Source organism: Geotrypetes seraphini, chromosome 6 (assembly GCF_902459505.1).
Source record: "Geotrypetes seraphini chromosome 6, aGeoSer1.1, whole genome shotgun sequence".
Taxonomy (NCBI): domain Eukaryota; kingdom Metazoa; phylum Chordata; class Amphibia; order Gymnophiona; family Dermophiidae; genus Geotrypetes; species Geotrypetes seraphini.
Window position 1 is genome coordinate 99520199 of NC_047089.1, and position 18105 is coordinate 99538303.

At 39.8% G+C, this 18105-nt stretch overlaps 1 protein-coding gene across 7 annotated transcripts in view; it reads right to left on the reverse strand.

Annotated features, from left to right (window-relative positions):
* Positions 1 to 18105, reverse strand: part of RBM26 (RNA binding motif protein 26) — a 946655-nt gene that overhangs the window by 503224 nt on the left and 425326 nt on the right. For all 7 annotated transcript variants that reach the window (XM_033948169.1, XM_033948166.1, XM_033948165.1 and 4 more), the window contains exons 11-12: positions 13011 to 13170; positions 8744 to 8908 (exon numbers count right to left, since the gene is read on the reverse strand). In XM_033948169.1, coding sequence (XP_033804060.1) covers positions 8744 to 8908; positions 13011 to 13170 — 325 coding nt within the window. The remainder of the gene's footprint in view (positions 1 to 8743; positions 8909 to 13010; positions 13171 to 18105) is intronic.

The window sequence follows — 18105 nt, forward strand, 5'->3', positions numbered from 1 at the left end:
ATTTTTTGGAATAGGGGTTATAATTATGTGGCCATTGTTAGTGAGGAATTTTAAATTTTTTAGATTATCGGTTAAATAATTCAGCAACGATAGTTTAAAGTCTAATGGAGCTGCTTTCATAATTTCTGGGGGACATGAGTCCAAAACACAGTATGATTTTGAATACTTGTTATATAATTTGATATAGTTATTCCATTCTAAATCTTGAAAGAAACTCCAAATCATGTCAGCTAGAATAGCATTTCCTTGTATATTGGCTATTTGATGTTCATATGTGTCATTTGTCTAACAGTTGATTCTTAAGTTTTTAATTTTTGAATCGAAATGCTGTGCTAAATCATTTGCTGAAGGTAGTTTGATATTATGCACGAGTTGAGTGTGGTATATTGTGTTAAATAAATCCATAACCAGGTTGAACAGCTCTTTTGTATTGATACTTTTTGATCAGTTGTTTATAGATTTTTATGTTGGATCTCCAATTGTTCCGGTCTGTCAGTTTTCCTGTTTTTTTTCCAAATTCTTTCTAGTCTTCTGACTAGTTGTTTCATTTGTTATATTTATTCGAGCAGCTTTTGTTGTTTCGTTTAGGGGCAATTTTATCTAAAATGGATGTGCTAGTTTTCATCCAGTGATCACAAAAATCGACCTCTTCTCCTATCTCCGCTTGTAGTTCATATTGTGACCAATATTCCTCTGGATTGATAGGACCCCTTGTGAGATACATTGCGTTATTAATTTATTTGTAGTTTGTGGCTGTTTTCTGCTTCGTTATTTGTTGACATGGCTGAATATTGTACCTTGTCCTTTGTATTCCTATTTCAGTTTGGTTTGCCCTGTAAGCACTTACTCTCTGTCTTAATAAACATGATATTATAAAAAAAAAAAAATTTAGCTGCCAAATTTCAGACATGAAAGATACTTTGTATAAAAATTGGGAGAGACAATGTACAGAAGTCAAACGTGTCCAGGATTTGACAGAAGTCAACTTCAACACCATTCATTAGTTGTAGAATCTGCCCTTAAGCGTTCATGCAGCTTACGATCTTACGCTTCTGTTTTGGGCAGAGAAGCTAGAGCCTTGAACTCTTTTGGCAAATACAATGTCAAGTCATTTATGCTTTTTATGAGGGGTGTTCAATAATTTATCTACCTAGGTAGGAAAGAAGAGTTTTCAAAAAGTTTTTATTTTTCAATATAGTCCTCTGATAGCGCCATACACTTCATCCACTTTTCATGTAATGACTTTAACCCCTTTGAAAATAATTGTTTGACCTTCAAACCAGGATGTTACAGCTTCCTTAACGTCTTCATCACTTGAAACTTCTGTCCACGGAGAGATTTCTTCAAAACTCGGAACAGGAAATAATCTGAGCCAGGTCAGGACTGTAGGGTGGATGGTTCAGCTTCTGAAACCAACATTTTTGAATGGCAGCCTGTGATTGTCGTGAAGAAATAGCATGCCTGCTGTGAATTTTGTCTTTTCTCCTTGATTGACTCCCGCATTATGTTGGCATAACTCTCCCCAGTTATTGTTGTCTTGTGTGGCATGAACTCCAAAAGGAAAAGTCCTTCATTATCCTAGAAGACAATTGCGTGACTTGTGCTTCCACTGCATTGACTCCATTTTATACTCAGAATCTCTGTGATAGACCCAAGTGTCATCTCCAGTTACCAAACGATGGAAAAAAAATTTACTTTGTCTTCACAGAGCATCTCCAAGTTATCCTGAGAGCACTGGAGCCTTGTGGCCTTCTAACATGGCGTTAGCATTCTTGGAACCCATTTTATACTAACATTGGACATGCCCAGCTTTTTATGGAAAATAACTGTAACTGCCGATGTGCCCATTTCTTGAGCTATTCAGGAAACCTTAATTCATCTGTCTGACAAAATTAAATTCTTAACTTGCACATTTCTGTGGAAGTTGCTTCCAAAGACCATCCAGTGTGGGGGTCATCTTCACTGGACTCTTTACCACACTTGAACTGCTTGCTCAAAAACTTTACTTTGTAGGATGATGAGGCAGACTCACCATAAACTGAAGTCATGCATTCATGGATCTCCTTTGGCTTTTTCCCTTTTTTGTGAGAAATATCACTGAACAGTGCTCCAAATCTAGCTGTTTCTTACTTGATTTGCATCCTGTCTTTTGGAATGTTAGACTCACACTGAGCTGCAACTGTGCATGAGTAACCTTGAGACATATCACAACATGCACAGACTTGTTTCAAAATGCTTGTTACAGTCTTTCATACTCAGGTAGATAAATTATTGAACACCCCTCATAACAGAATAAAGGACTATCAATTTTACATGCCCATTTACTTCAAATCTTATTAAAACAATTGTCAGAATTTGAGGAACTTCTACCTCCAGACAAGTTTTAATAACTAAGAACTTGTTTATTGCTAGTATGAACATGACTAGAGCAGCTTTCAGTGCCTTTGATGCTTCTTCCAGAATGTCTGTAGTAGCAATTGCAATACGCCCTTTAACCTGGCTAAGAGTCTCTGACATGCCTTTCTAATGTGTCTTGCAAGGGAGATGATCTTTTTCGAGTAAAATAATTGAAGAAGCTGCAGATAAAATTACCCTATGACAACTTTATCTAAACCACAAACCTTTCAATCTTCTTCATTGTCTAGATATCCTGCCTCCTCCAGACGTTCCTATTATTACATCATATGAAGATACAGATTTCAGCTGCTGCCTTCATCTTCTAGGCCTACTTCTCAGTGACTTTGTGCAAGACAATAAAGGACACAGAAAGCATAATCTCAATCCAAGCATCAGTTGTCCTTTTGACTCCACCTCACCAAATCCCCAAATGAGCTGGCATACACCCTCCAAACCGGGGGTAACAGCTCCCCATGCATACACATACATACTCACACACACAGGCATAACCCATTCTCCATTCATACTAAATATGGTTCTCCTGAATACCGATGGGACCTCAGGGTGACAACGGGCAAAGAGCAGCAGGAGCAGAGAAAGGTATGGACAATAAAAAGTGACAGCAGGAAGAGCTTAACCATAGTAGAGAAAAGTAGCGTAGAAGTAACAGGTCAGGAGATAGCGGACCATGCAAAACAAATTTCTGAGAAGACACATCCATACCATGCTGTCCAGGACTTGCACATCCCCCAATAATAAGGCTGGTCCTTTCCAGGGCAAAACACAGTTAAGCAAGTCCTGTAAGCAACAGCATGCAGGTTCCCAAAAGTGCAATTTCTGACAATCGAAAAAGGAGTGCAGGAAAGTCCCCCATAGAAGTTTACATTTAGTACAGGTACTATCAGGCCAGAGGCCCATGGCATGCCCCAAAGAACGGGTAATGTATGCCCTATGTAAGATTTTAAACTGTGTCTCCTGCAAAGACACTGCTTTAATATGGGAGTAGAGCATCTGAAAAACCAGCTGCAAGTCATGTGGTGAGACCCCCAGCCCCAGTTCAGCGGACCACTCCCTGGCCAAGAAAGTTAAGCTCCCCTTCCCCCGATAATCCCTGCCCTCCACATACCAGGTAGAGATCCTATTAGAAAAAGCTGTAGTGGAAAGAAATATCAGGTCTAATTTGCCATATACCCAGCGGTCCTCATGGGTCCGATGCAGAGAATGATAATAATGCTGAATCTGGGTGTGCGTGTAGGAATAAGTAATGGGTAAGTGCCAAGCAATTTGCATTTGCTCAAGGGAAGGGAAAAGGAGCCCCCTCCCCCTAGTTGCAAGACATGACTCAATGTCGTATCCCGGGCCTTGCAACCTGGAAGCCCCACCAGCCCACACAAGCCCGGTGCAAAATCAGGGTTACAAAGGAGGGACAAAAAAGGTGATACTTTGAGCAGCCGATCCTGTTGAACTTGCCACCACCGCAAAGCCTTCCAAAAAGGCAGTAAGAACGGAAAAGAGCAGGCAGTAAGCCCCCCACAGCCCCCTCCCCTCCCATGAATAAAAGAAGAAAAAGAGCCAGGCAGGCAACAAGCATGTAAGAGGTTCGAAGGGGAGTAACGCCGAGAGGACACCAAGTGCTCAAGTATCATAAGAACATAAGCAATGCCTCTGCTGGGTCAAACCTGAGGTCCATCATGCCCAGCAGTCCGCTCACGCGGCGGCCCAACAGGTCCAGGACCTGTACAGTAATCCTCTATTTATACCCTTCCATTCCCTTTTCCAGCAGGAAACTGTCCAATCCTTTCTTAAACCCCAGTACCGTACTCTGCCCTATTACGTTCTCTGGAAGCGCATTCCAGGTGTCCACCACACGTTGGGTAAAGAAGAACTTCCTACCATTTGTTTTGAATCTGTCCCCTTTCAACTTTTCCGGATGCCCTCTTGTTCTTTTATTATTTGACAGTTTGAAGAACCTTTCCTTCTCTACTCTCTCCATGCCCTTCATGATCTTATAAGTCTCTATCATATCCCCTCTAAGTCTCCTCTTCTCCAGGGAAAAGAGACCCAGTTTCTCCAATCTCTCAGCGTATGGAAGGTTTTCCATCCCTTTTATCAGACGTGTCGCTCTCCTCTGAACCCTCTCGAGTATCGCCATATCCTTCTTAAGGTACGGCGACCAATACTGGACGCAGTATTCCAGATGCGGGCGCACCATCACCCGATACAACGGCAGGATAACTTTTTTTGTCCTGGTTGTAATAACCTTCTTGATTATACCTAGCATTCTATTCGCTTTCTTAGCGGCCGCTGCACACTGTGCCATCGGCTTCATTGTGATGTCCACCATTACCCCCAAGTCCCTTTCCTGGGTACTCTCATTCAATAACATTCCTCCCATCGTATAGTTGTACCTCGGGTTTCTGCTTCCCACATGCAGTACTTTACATTTCACAGCGTTGAACTTCATCTGCCATCTCATCGCCCATTCCCCTAGTTTGTTCAGGTCCCTTTGCAATTCTTCGCAGTCCTCTTTAGTCCGAGCTCCACTAAATAGTTTGGTGTCGTCTGCAAATTTTATTATCTCACACGTATCCATCTGAGGAGTGCTGCAACATTGTAAAGTTAAAGGTCTGGGAGACTGAGGTCCCCTCGTTCTTTGCTTTGGGACAATTTCAAGAAACTGATGCGGGCCACCCCAAATAAAAGTTCTAATGACTGACTGGTAAACTCTCATCTGTACGGGTAAGCCAAACTGGGATAGTTTGAAGGGGATAAAATAATTTTGGAAACAATACCATTTTAAAAAGTGCAACTCTGCCCATCAAGGAGAGAGGAAGAGAACACCACTTGTGGCAGAGGGTCTTAATTTTTCCTATGGTAGCAGTAATATTGGCGGTATATAGTTTACCAAGGTCTGTGTACAGCACAATACCCAAATATTTCAATTTCCCAGGGACAACACCAATGCCAAGGTTGTCAGACCACTGCGCCGTAGTAGCGGATCCAAGCAAAAGGGCTTCCGTTTTGTTGAAGCTGATTCTGAGACTAGAGAATTTGCAATACAATGTGATGATGGACATAAGGGAGGAAATATTCCGGTCAGCATGCCAAACATACAAAAGCATGTCATCTGCAAACATGCTGATACGATATTCCTGAGAACCCACCCGTAAGCCTTCCAAGCCCTGGTCTTGACGGATGAGGATCGCCAGAGGTTCCAGAGATAAAAGAAACAACAGCAGGGAGAGTGGGCATCCCTGTCTCGTACCGCGGCCCAATGGGAATGGGCTAGAAACACCCCCATTTACCAAGAGCTGAGAGTGGGGGTTATGACATCGGTTCCGGGCAAGATGGTAGAAGCACTGATAAAGGATAGCATCGGTGAGCACATCGAAAAAAATGGGCTGAGGCTTCTGCAAGGGAAAATCGTGCCAAACAAACTTCCTGCACTTCTTTGAGGGGGTAAACAACCAGTTGGACCAAGGCGAACCCGTAGACATCATTTACCTCGACTTCCAAAAGGCCTTTGACAAGGTACCCCATAAGCGGCTACTTAGGAAGCTGTGGAATCACGGGGTGAAAGGGGACGTACACAGATGGCAGATTTGGGTGGGCCTAGGGAGGTCTGTGGTTGGGGTACTCAGTTGATATTTGTTAGACTTAGGGGGTACTTAGTTTGAAGTAGTTGAGTAACTCTGCTGTAGGCAATCAGCTGGCGCCAGTGCCTCTCCTCTCCAGCTGCCTCTCCTCTTTGGCCCTCTTCCCTGCTGGTACCCCCTACTGGCATCTCAGGTCTCATCTGGAGGGCCTCTGCACATGCGTGGACATCAACGTGATGATGTCACGCATATGCGTGATGTCATCACGGCAAAGTCCACGCACTTCTGGGTGCATCAAGCTGTGGCCACAAACTTTAGTGTGCCCCGGCTCGAGAAAGTTTGAGAGACACTGGTGTAAATGGATGGTGTTTTTTAAAAAATTGCATTAATTTACTGACTGTTTAGCTGGCTGTTTTAGTCAAATCTGATTGGTCTTTTAATTCATGTGAGGACAAGAGTTATTTTATTTTATTCCTTCGTTTAATTTCAATCTCCTCTTGCGCCTCCAAAATTGTGTCGATGTAAGGAGTTTTAGAGTTACAGCAATCAATAGTATGAAAAATCTGAGTGGGAAATCCTTTCATATTGCTACTACAAAAAGTTTTTTAATGACAGGCATTTTTTAATTTGATTCCATCTATGTTTGTACCTTTCTACACATCCATCTGAATAGCTGTGACAGGATATTGCATGCTGCTTTTGTGCATCCAAGGTTTTTTATGCTTTCACATCGGTAAATTTTTGGATCCTGCTCTTACATCAGTTTTTATCTTCGCTTTTAGTTGTTTTTTTTGTTTTTTTTTTTTAAATGCCATTTTATTGAGTCACTCATCGTTGAATCAGATATTGTTTGCATATTATACTTCGTATTCGTGGTGGATGCGGGCAGACCATGGTGCGAATATGGAAAAAATGCAAATAACTTGTTATTCGCAGTTTTTAGAAAAAGTCTTCATTTTCATTATTGAAACCACAAATAACTTTTCAACTGTTATTCGCGTTTTTTTAAATAAGCCACTATTACTACTATTGGATTAGGCAAGCAGCAATTTCTGGGCTGGAGCAGCAAGCAGCAATTTCTGGGCTTGGATTAGAAAGCAGCGATTTCTGGGCTGCGAGCAGCGATTTCTGGGCTTGGATTAGGCAAGCATGTTGGGAAGAAGCCTTTCTCACTATGGATGCTGGGAAGCAGCGTTTTTCTCAGTGCACACTGGGAAGCATGGAAGCAGCAAATTTGTGGGAGAAAGCATGGATGCAGCAATTTTCAGAGTGAATGTTAAGTGATAAACTTTTATTGGTACAGTAAAACGAAAAAGAACTTTAATGATGATGTAATTTTGGGGGGCGGAGTCAGTAGCAGAGAAATCGCAAATAAGCAAATCCGCAGATACGGAACCCGCGAATACGGAGGGAGAAGCGTATAAGGTATGTTGCAATTTTGTTTCTCATTTTTTTTATCATTAATTTGTCCTTTTTACTTCAATTGTCAAATATTGACTAAATACTCTTTACGCATGCACTTTTTATGTATAGAGGACATTCATAGAAAGTAGTCTACATTGAGGAAAAGGTATGATCCATACCCTACTTATATAATATATTTCATTTCATGAGTTTTGATAATTGGTGCAATCATCTATTCTGCAACTAAGAATGCTAGTTACTTTCATATGTTGTAACGTATTTATCTTAAATCATTATTTATTTTAAGAAGTTTTTAGGATTAAAATTATATAAGTTTTGCTTTTCATTTTTGTTTTTCATAATGTACACAAATATGGTGTTTTGATTGAGTATGCTTATATTTCAGTAATATCTGTAGTTTTATTAATGCTCTTTCATTGGTTATGTAATCATCATTTATTATAAAGCGTTCTTGTTAATTATAATGCTGAAAAAAAATTTTGGTTTATTATATATATATGTCATACACAATAATGTTGCAATCACATTATGTATCTACATTCTAAAAAGTGATGTGGTCTTCACAAATAGGTTTCTTTGTAACAATATTTGTCTTTTATCATTTAATCATTATACAATAGTTTATGATATTGCCAAAGGATATGTGTTTCATCTTTCCTCTTTTTCTTTTTTGGTTTCACTATTATTTTGGTTTCATTCTTGCCCCCTATTCTTTGGGTTTAATCTTTTTTTGTGGGGGGGTTTCTTCCTTTTCATCCCCCCTTCACCCCAACCTATTTCCCCTTCCCCCCTTCCCCCTTTTTTCTTCTTTTTCTCATTCTCTTTTTTTCTTCCTTTTTTTCCCTCTTATTTGGTTTCACAATCTTCAAGATACAAGATATGTGCTTTGACATATTGATTTTATACTTTTTATATATAGAAGTTTTAAAGTTTGGATTGGTATATGTTTAATATAATGGTATCATGTTTTTTGGGGGTTTTATAAAAATGATGTCTCATGATTTATATGCTTTATTATATATTCTTTTAACTTTGTAGTCATATATATGGTTTTTATGTTTTTAATCATTTTATTTTAGACCCCTGAGGCAGGCCTCATGGCCAAAACACGTACGTGTCTTGAGTGAATAAAAAGATTGAGCACCACAGGTCTCCTCCTTTGTTTTTCTTTGCTTTACCTTGAGGAGGTAAGATCTCCTGTTTGGGTATGTCTGCAATTTAACTATTCATTTTAAATACATGGGAGTATATATATTTTCTAATAGTCGACTTGAAAATATTTGCAATAATAAACATGCATTTTCTAATGTTATAACAAATATTACCTTTTGAGCTGCAGGTTGCATTTGTTGAGCACTGCCTTCTCGATGCCAATACACTTTAATAAAGCGATTGTTTAATACTGCCTCTGTGCTTGAAATAGCTTTTTTTGCTTCCTCGTGTGTTGCATACTGGATAAGTCCCCCTTCTGGATCACCATTATAGGCAACCTAAACATCAGATACATATCTTTTAAATTGCAATAGTTGTTTAACATAAAAAGCATAATATATTTAAAGTTTCCAAGTTCTTGGGGCTATATAAGATCTTAACTTTCTTTTCTATATAGCATTATCAAAAAATCTACATTTACACAGCAAATAAAAATAGTAATTTTATCAATGTTTCTCAAAATAAAACCAGAAATATATACTATTCCTCCTATTAATATTTTACTGTATCAAAATGCACAAAATATCACATTTTTCTTTTATATGACTGATCCCTATTCAAAACAAACCTAAAGTAGAAATTCTTGGTTATGCCATTACTTAAAGTGTTATACAACAGTGGCTATTTTAAGCAGCTTAGAGGCTTATTTGCAATTTACACATGTAAATATAGGTATTTACATATAAAATCCCATATCAAAACTTGATATTTGCATATGAAATCCATGGATGTAGATATTTCAAGAGTCTGTGGGTTGGGCACGGTTTGATTGAGGTATTGACCAGACTAAAATCTATTTCCGAAGGGAAATACACTATTATATTTGGGGAAAAAATATCACAGAATTTACACCTGTTCAAAAGCATATATGGTTTACGGACAAGTGGGCCAATGCTATTCACACTCGAGATGATTGGCCCAGTTGTCTGTAAGTCCAATAGTAATGGACCATTAAATTACATATCAAATCTCTGAAATTCATTGGGTTTTAGCTTAGTCCACTTGTCCATAGGTAAATAGACAAGTGGACTACTTGATGCAAAACGAAAACTAGCTTCAGACAAAGAAGCCTGGAAAATACAGTCAAATGTCTACAAACAAGCAATATCAAGTGCCAAAGAAAAATACTACTCCCAGCTCATCATGCCCTTCCCCAATCGATCCAGAGGCATCTTTGCCCTAACCAGAAACGTCTTCTCAAAAGCCCAAGGGTCGACTCACAGTTTGAACCTAGGGGTGAAACACAGAAACACGATGGCAGATAAAGGCCAAATGGCCCATCCGCAGTAACCAATATCTCTTCCAGGCTTTCTTGAATTCAGACACAGTCTCTCTCAACTATCTGGGAGACTGATCCATGTATCTACCACCTTTTCTGTAAAAAAGTATTTCCTTAGCTTACTTTCTCTTAACCACCTCTTCCGAGAGACTGTTCCATGCATCTACCACCTTTTCTGTAAAAAAAATATTTCCTTAGATTACGCCTGAGTTTATCACCTCTTAACTTCATCCTATGCTCTCTCATTCCAGAGCTTCCTTTCCTACTCATATGCATTCACATCACATAAGTATTTAAAGTCTCTATCATATCTCCCATCTCCCGCCTATCCTCCAAAGTACACAGATTGAGATCTTTAAGTCTGTTCCCATACGCCTCAACTTATTGTTAATGACCAATTACTCAACATGGAAACTATCTCCTTATTACACCATGTACCTGCCATTTCTAAACTAAAACTTAACCCTATATACCGGGTCTCCAACCAAAGAAAGCTCGCTGCAGTTAACAATAAATAAAAAAAAATAAAGTAAACTGAAATACAAGAGAGTTAGTTTTCAAAATGTTTAGCGAATAAAAAAGTTTTTAGAAGTTTACAGAAGAGTTGGAAGGAACTGGGACACCTCAAAATTAGAGGAGTTCATTCCATAATTGGGAAAATTTAAACACCAGAGAGCTGCTAAAATTCTTAACTCCTTGAATTCCTTTGCTAGAAGGAAGAGAAAGTTTAAATCGATGAATGTCTCGCATATGAAAATCTATAAACATTCCATAGCAGAGGAACAAGAGGAGCAAAAATACCATGTAAAATCTTAAAAATAATACATAAACACTTAAACTCCTCTTCTCAAGGTTCCTATACCTATCAGAACTTTTCTAACTTTACCTACCTTTTATTGGGAAATAAAAAAGCCTCCATAATTTATAAACAATTACAAAATGATACTGTCCAATATAACATTTGTATAGAACAATCATGGGAGATGGAACTTGACATATTCTCCTCAAGGAATCAATTGGGAGGTCTTTTGGTCCAAACCTGCTTGCCCAACAATGTCAGCTTCAATCTCCCAATCCACTTTCTTTGTCATGCATAAAGCATATTGGACCCCAATAAAATTGCTCGCTACCTTAAAAAAGGACCTAATTCTATTTATGCTTATCATGTCATAAAGCTTCAGGATCGCTTTCTCATATAATATTTTACTGTCCAAATGTATTACTGTACTGAAAGTTCATTTGGAAAAAGATTTGTCTGATTTTATCTCTGGTGACTCCTCCATCCATTACTTACAAAACTATTATTTTGCAGTCTTCAAATCCAGATATCTAAATTGAATATGCCAAACTTTTTAATATTATGTTGGCTTTAGCTCTTCATTTAATTGTCTATCATTGGAAAAATAATTCACAGCTTAACTATATGGAATGATGGAACCATCTTTGTACAATTAGAAATTATGAGAAAGCTACAGTCATTAAAAATAAATCAAACCCTAGCTTTTCCAACATCTGGGCACCTTTAGACCTTTATTGTAAAGACATTTAAACTATTTATACCAGATATAGGCTTTGTGATCTATAACTTTATATTCCTTCTTTACACAGCATTATAAATATTGTATCTTTCTGTTATTGTTCATTATTTGGACTGTTACTGTTTTATCTAATGTTTTTATATTTTGAAAATATCAATAAAGATATTTGGGAAAAAAAAAAATATATATATATATATTAGTGAAGACCACTGATTTAGAGCATTCCAGATTGCTCTCAGATTTTCTTGAGCAGACCAGAAACCTTGCATGTGGAGTCATCTACAGCAGAGGTTTTCAACAGTGCTACGCATACCCCAGGGGGTATGCACACCATTATCAGGGGATGCACAGCACTGTAAGTCTCCTTCTGCCATTGTATATTTTATCACCATCTTCTCTCACCAACCCTCCTGGACTAGAAACAGCAGCTCATTGTGCTCTTAACTTCCTCACACAGCTGCCACTAGCATTACTTTATTGATTCAATCAGGCAGCCTCATGGCCTTTGTTAGTGGCCAGCCTCCTCCAATGATGCAACTTCCTCTTTCCAAGGAGGCGGCCAACTTAGCAAAGGTCCCAAGGCTGCCTGATGGAGACGCTCTCCAGGCCCCGACCCTTTAACCTCCCTACTTGTCCTGGGCTAAACTAATCTTATGTCCCTTACATTTATCAAACAACAAATGAATTGAACTAGTAAAAAATTACCCATTTTCAAACCAATAACTTCAAAATAAGTTCAAGAATAACTTTTGGTCAGACCATCAGTCATGTAGCCCTTCAAAGCTTTCACTTTGAAGCATAGGCTACAATATTCTTCATGGATCTGTTATTTCAAAATAATTAGATACATAAATTTCTTACTTGAAATTTATATACCTAGTTATTTAAAAATACCCATATCTATGAAGAATGTTATAGAATGTAACGTGAAAGCTCTGAAGGGCTACATGACTGATAGTCTGAAAAAATTATTAAGATTATTTTGAAGTTTTTGGTTTAAGTGTGGGTAAATTTGTATTAATTTGGCTATTATTTTGCCTTGTTCTAAGAAATTAATTCTTGCCAGAATAAGTTTATTAGGCATAGGAGCTACAATTAATCTACTACCAGAGGCTAGACCCCTGCTGATAAAAATTCCCAGTTATGATGCTTCTATCTTCCTAATTGGTTTAAAAATCTATACATCACAGATTGAGCTGGTGGGGGAGGGAGTTGAGGAATCAAACAATAATAGACAGGTTTTATCTTCCCTACTACTTAAATTATGCGTTCATTTAAAAGGAAGTGATCATTTTGAGCCCAAAATAGCTGTTCTTGCCAAGTTTTATGACAATCTTTCCCACTAGGTAAAGACTCACAACTAAAGCATTTCACAATCATCTCTTTTGTCCTATCATTATTACCTTGAATTTCACTATTCCTCTTAGTACTTTCAGCTGATGACTTATGAGTGCATAATATCATACTTAAAATGTACTTTAATCAATCAGAAACTACCATATTTCATAACCTTAAGTAAATCAGAATAAATATCTGCAAGAGTTGTTATTATGCAATTCTTACCTGCAAATTCACCAAGGTACCAAATCTGCTGAAGTGTTCATTAAGTTTGCTAATGTTATTTAGTTCTGGAGGGATTCTTCTCAATTCAAGTTTGGTATTTTCATTTCCAAATGGAACCTTCTTCTGGAAGCCTGGACTATTAGTTCTGTTAAAATTTTGCCTGTACAATAAGATCACAGTTTACAGACATTTACAACTTTCCTATATGCTAGCTTATTTTCTTTTCACAATTATTTGGATATATTTTAACTGATAGCTTACCATAATTTTATTAGAAGAAAGTTTAGCAGTTTATTCTCAAAATATATTCCTGCCCATCTACCCTGATCTCAAACCCTAGTTTAAGTATTAGAACCTCAAAAGGAACAAAATGATCCTCATTAATGTCATCAAGATCTGAGTTTTATTTTGGAAGTATATAGTCAGTGCAGAAACACTATGACATCATTACCTAGTCAAACAATTTGTTCTATGAGAAAGAGAGCTCAACTTGAAAACTTAAAGGCTCAGTGGCAATTTATCATGCTGTTAAGCATGAAATCAGCTGGGGATATTGTAAAGAAAGCCTCCATAGAAGAAAGGCTCCAAGACATAGTACAATAGTGACAAATTAAGATTAAGGGGCATGGCACACCAGTTTCTGGAAGAAGCCATAGTCTACAGACCTTAGACAGGGAGAGAGAGTAACTTTGATCTGTTTCAAGTGAAGGTCCATAGTGCCATAGCTCTAGTAGATGGCCAGTTCTGAATGAGATAGGTCCATAGTGCCATAGCTCTAGTAGATGGCCAGTTCTGAATGAGATAGGTCCATAGTGCCATAGCTCTAGTAGATGGCCAGTTCTGAATGAGATAGCAACCAAAAAGAATAAAAGTCTTATTCTTTTAAGAAAAAAAAAAAAAAGGGCTTAAGACCATGATCCATGCCAATGTGTTCTGGAATCTATAGGACAAGTAAATATTTAGGTTTTACTAAACATAAGCAACCAAAATAAGATACTAAGGGCCTGTTTTACAAAGTCGTGCTAGTGGCTGCTGCGTAGCAACAGCCCCGAAGCCCTTTAAATCACTATGGGCTTTGGGGCCGTTACCGCAGAAGCCCGCGCTAAACGGCTTCATAAGAGGCCCTAAGAAAATTTGAAAAAAGAAAATAAGAACAAAAAAATGTTTATTACAAATGAAAAAAAAAGAACCACAACACACTTTCTATCTTCCCTATTGGATATGCTTACAAACTATGAACATTTTCTTAGCCTCCAGCAGCTGTCAAGTAGATTTAAAAAAATATTCCTATACCAGGTTAATGAAATTGTAGGACAAATTACTTACTTATAAGGTACATTGTTTTTATTTTAAGTGTGTGTTTTCTCAAGAAAAGAGTGAAACCAATGTTCACAATCCCTCTTATTTTTCTTTGCCAGATACCTCTCACAGAAATACTAACATTCTCTTCCCTAATTTTAACTTCATCTTCAATTTTCTGATAACTGGCACTTTAAAAAGTAAAATTTTTCATGTAAATCACAGTATTTCTCACTTAATAACTTTCAGCACTCTTCTCTTGGGTATCAGGACAATATTGATGTGTTGGATAACCTCAGACACTCCCGCTTTGGCACAGTGGAGGGCACGCCTTATACAACTTTTGCAGATGCAACGGTGGAGAACAACCAATATAGACAACCCTACAGTTCACTTGGGAACTAATTTGGAACTCATTAACATCAACTGCTCAAAGTAGATTACCGTATTTTCACGCATATAACGCGCGCGTTATACGCGTTTTTACCTACCGCGCATACCCCTCGCGCGTTATACGCGTGAGCGCGGTATACAAAAAATTTTTTACATAGTTCCCACCCCGCCCGACGCCCGATTCACCCCCCCAGCAGGACCGCTCGCACCCCCACCCCGAACGACCGCTCGCACGCGCTCCCACTCGCACCCGCATCCACGATCGGAGCAAGAGGGAGCCCAAGCCCTCTTGCCCGGCCGACTCCCCAACTCCCCGACAATATCGGGCCAGGAGGGAGCCCAAACCCTCCTGGCCACGGCGACCCCCTACCCCCACCCCGCGCTACATTACGGGCAGGAGGGATCTCAGGCCCTCCTGCCCTCGACGCAAACCCCCCTCCCTCCAACGACCGCCCCCCCCCCAAGAACCTCCGACCGCCCCCCCAGCCGACCCGCGACCCCCCTGGCCGACCCCCACGACACCCCCACCCCCCTTCCCCGTACCTTTGGTAGTTGGCCGGACAGACGGGAGCCAAACCCGCCTGTCCGGCAGGCAGCCAACGACGGAATGAGGCCGGATTGGCCCATCCGTCCCAAAGCTCCGCCTACTGGTGGGGCCTAAGGCGCGTGGGCCAATCAGAATAGGCCCTGGAGCCTTAGGTCCCACCTGGGGGCGCGGCCTGAGGCACATGGGCCCAACCCGACCAGTGCACGGAAAGTCAGGGAGGGTGAACGGAGAGTCGGGACAGCGCACGGAGAGTCGGGGCAGTGCACAGAAAGTCAGGGAGGGTGAACGGAGAGTCGGGACAGCGCACGGAGAGGCGGGGCAGTGCACGGAAAGTCAGGGAGGGTGAACGGATAGTCGGGACAGCGCACGGAGAGTCGGGGAGGGCGAAAGGAGAGTCGGGGTGGCCAGAGGAGAGTCGGGGCGGGCGAAAGGACAGTCGGGCTGCATGTGCGGTATACCCGTGAGCGCGGTATACAAAAGTTTTTGTACATAAAATCGTGGTTTCTATGCGCTATACCCGTGTGCGCGTTTTACACGGGTGCGCGTTATCTGCGTGAAAATACGGTACTCAACTTGTGACCAGTTTATATTATCTTTTTTAGAGAAAGCTTGAACTTTTTATTGGATACCATAGGTAGGGAGGGGGATAGGGAGTGGGAGAAAACATAAAATGTGATTGTACAATGTGATTATTGTTTCTAACTGTACTATTTCCATATCTGGTTATTTGCATTGATTTCAATAAAATATATATATTTTTAAAACCTTTCAGCACTATGCCCACACCTTCATTAACTTGACAAATACTATTAGAATATGTAAAAACATCACCGAGTTGAGTAATTCACTCAAGGTATGTACAATTATAATAAAATGCATCATATAAATCATACAAATGCATAAAGCACATAAAATAAATATAATTCAACAGGGAGAAATTATCTCACTGCATTAATTACCTTCATTCAGTTTTATATTCATTAATAATTCATGGTTCCTCAGCGGGCCACCACATACTCGATTACTCTCATAGTACGAGGCTTTATGCTCACCCTCCTCATTGGAGCCAATTTATTTTATAATTTTATACTTATTTGCAATATTATAGGTGTGTTATTCACAACTGCGGATACTTAGCTTTAAGCTGTTGGCTTGTTAGCAAGACGCTGTGCTTGGGAGTTTTTACGAAAACACCAACATGTTTCGCCCGTGTATATTAGTGGGCTTTCTCAAGGTTCCAACTCCCTGTAAGATATAAAATGCAAGTCTAAATTATGCTAATCCACCTTCCCAGCTTATTAAAGCGCTGTTGCCAAGTATAATTATCCAAAACGTGTTTAAATCATTCTTACCGCTCATAGACATTCGGCCGCCAAAGCGCCTAAGCGAAATGGCGGACCGGCTTAAAATCACATGATTTATAGGCTCCCTCCCCCCCGTACGTCACTGTCCACCATTTTGTGAGCAGTGACGTCAGGGGTTGGAGTCAATTCTTTTATAATTGGGTACATTGAATCTCTATGAGACAAGGGGAGACCTCAAGACCTAACCCGATATAAAATCCTGGCTTGTGTTAAATGAGGGAAGCCCACTCTAACTCGTTGTTAAGTCCGTATGGAGCTACTGAGTTTAAGCGGTAAATCCACCGCTGCTCAAGCACGTTAAGCCTCTGTTCCCAATCCCCTTTTAGTTCGTTCACTTCCATATGGTCTATAACTCTCCATTTTAATTGGTGGATTCCGTGGTCTTTATCAATACAATGCTGGACTATCGGAGCTTGTATAGCTAATGTTGTAATCCGCGATTTATGTTCGTTAAGACGAACATTAATCGCTCTCTTGGTACGCCCAACGTACACTAAATTGCAAGGGCATACAATCACATAGATGACTCGAAGAGACTTACAATTGGTATTAGTCCTAGCATTGATTACGTACCCCGACTGAGGGTCAGTCCATTGGGGGCCCTCCAGTGTCAAATGGCACCATTGACACTGTTGGCATTTTTCATGGCCCTTGATCTTACTAGGGTCCATTCTCACCCTTTCAGATTTGAGGAGTACTTGACCAATGGTCCTACCCCGGCGGTGGGAAAACAGGGGGAGTTCTGTAAAGATTTCATGTAAACTCAGTATAGGCCAAAATTGTTTGATGTAGGAGATTAATACTCCTGATGCTGCAGAGTAGGGCAGCACACAAACGAGACGATCTTCCTCTTTATCCCTAGGTTTTTCTTGCAATAAAAGATCTCTCTGGGCATACCTAGCCCTAAGATAAGCTTGTCTAACAGCTTTTCTAGGGTACCCCCTTACTAGAAATCTTCCCTCCAGATCTTTGGCGACCCTTTTGAATTCAATTAAGGTCGAACATACCCTTCGTATTCTCAGATATTGACTGATCGGTAAGTTATATCTAAGATGGTATGGATGGTAACTATTGAAATGAAGAAGAGTATTCCTCGCTACACCTTTTCTATATAGGGTGGAATATATCCCTGTATCATCCTTATTAATAAGGATGTCAAGAAATTCAATTGTAGTTTTGCTGTGGTGAGCAACAAATTGAAGATGTGGATTTAAGGTGTTAATCCATATGCAAAACTTCTCCAAATCTTGTTCCGACCCATCCCATAATATAAAAATGTCATCCAAAAATCTTTTCCAGACCTGGATGGACTGGAAAAATATCGAAGGGTATATGAATTCGGTCTCAAACTTCCCTACGTATAGGGTGGCTATAGATGGGGCCACTGTTACTCCCATTGCAACCCCCTCTGTCTGCTGATATGTAATGCCCTTATACTCAAAGAAACTGTTTTTAAGAATCCATTCAGCTAATCTTAAGAGAAAAGAGTTGG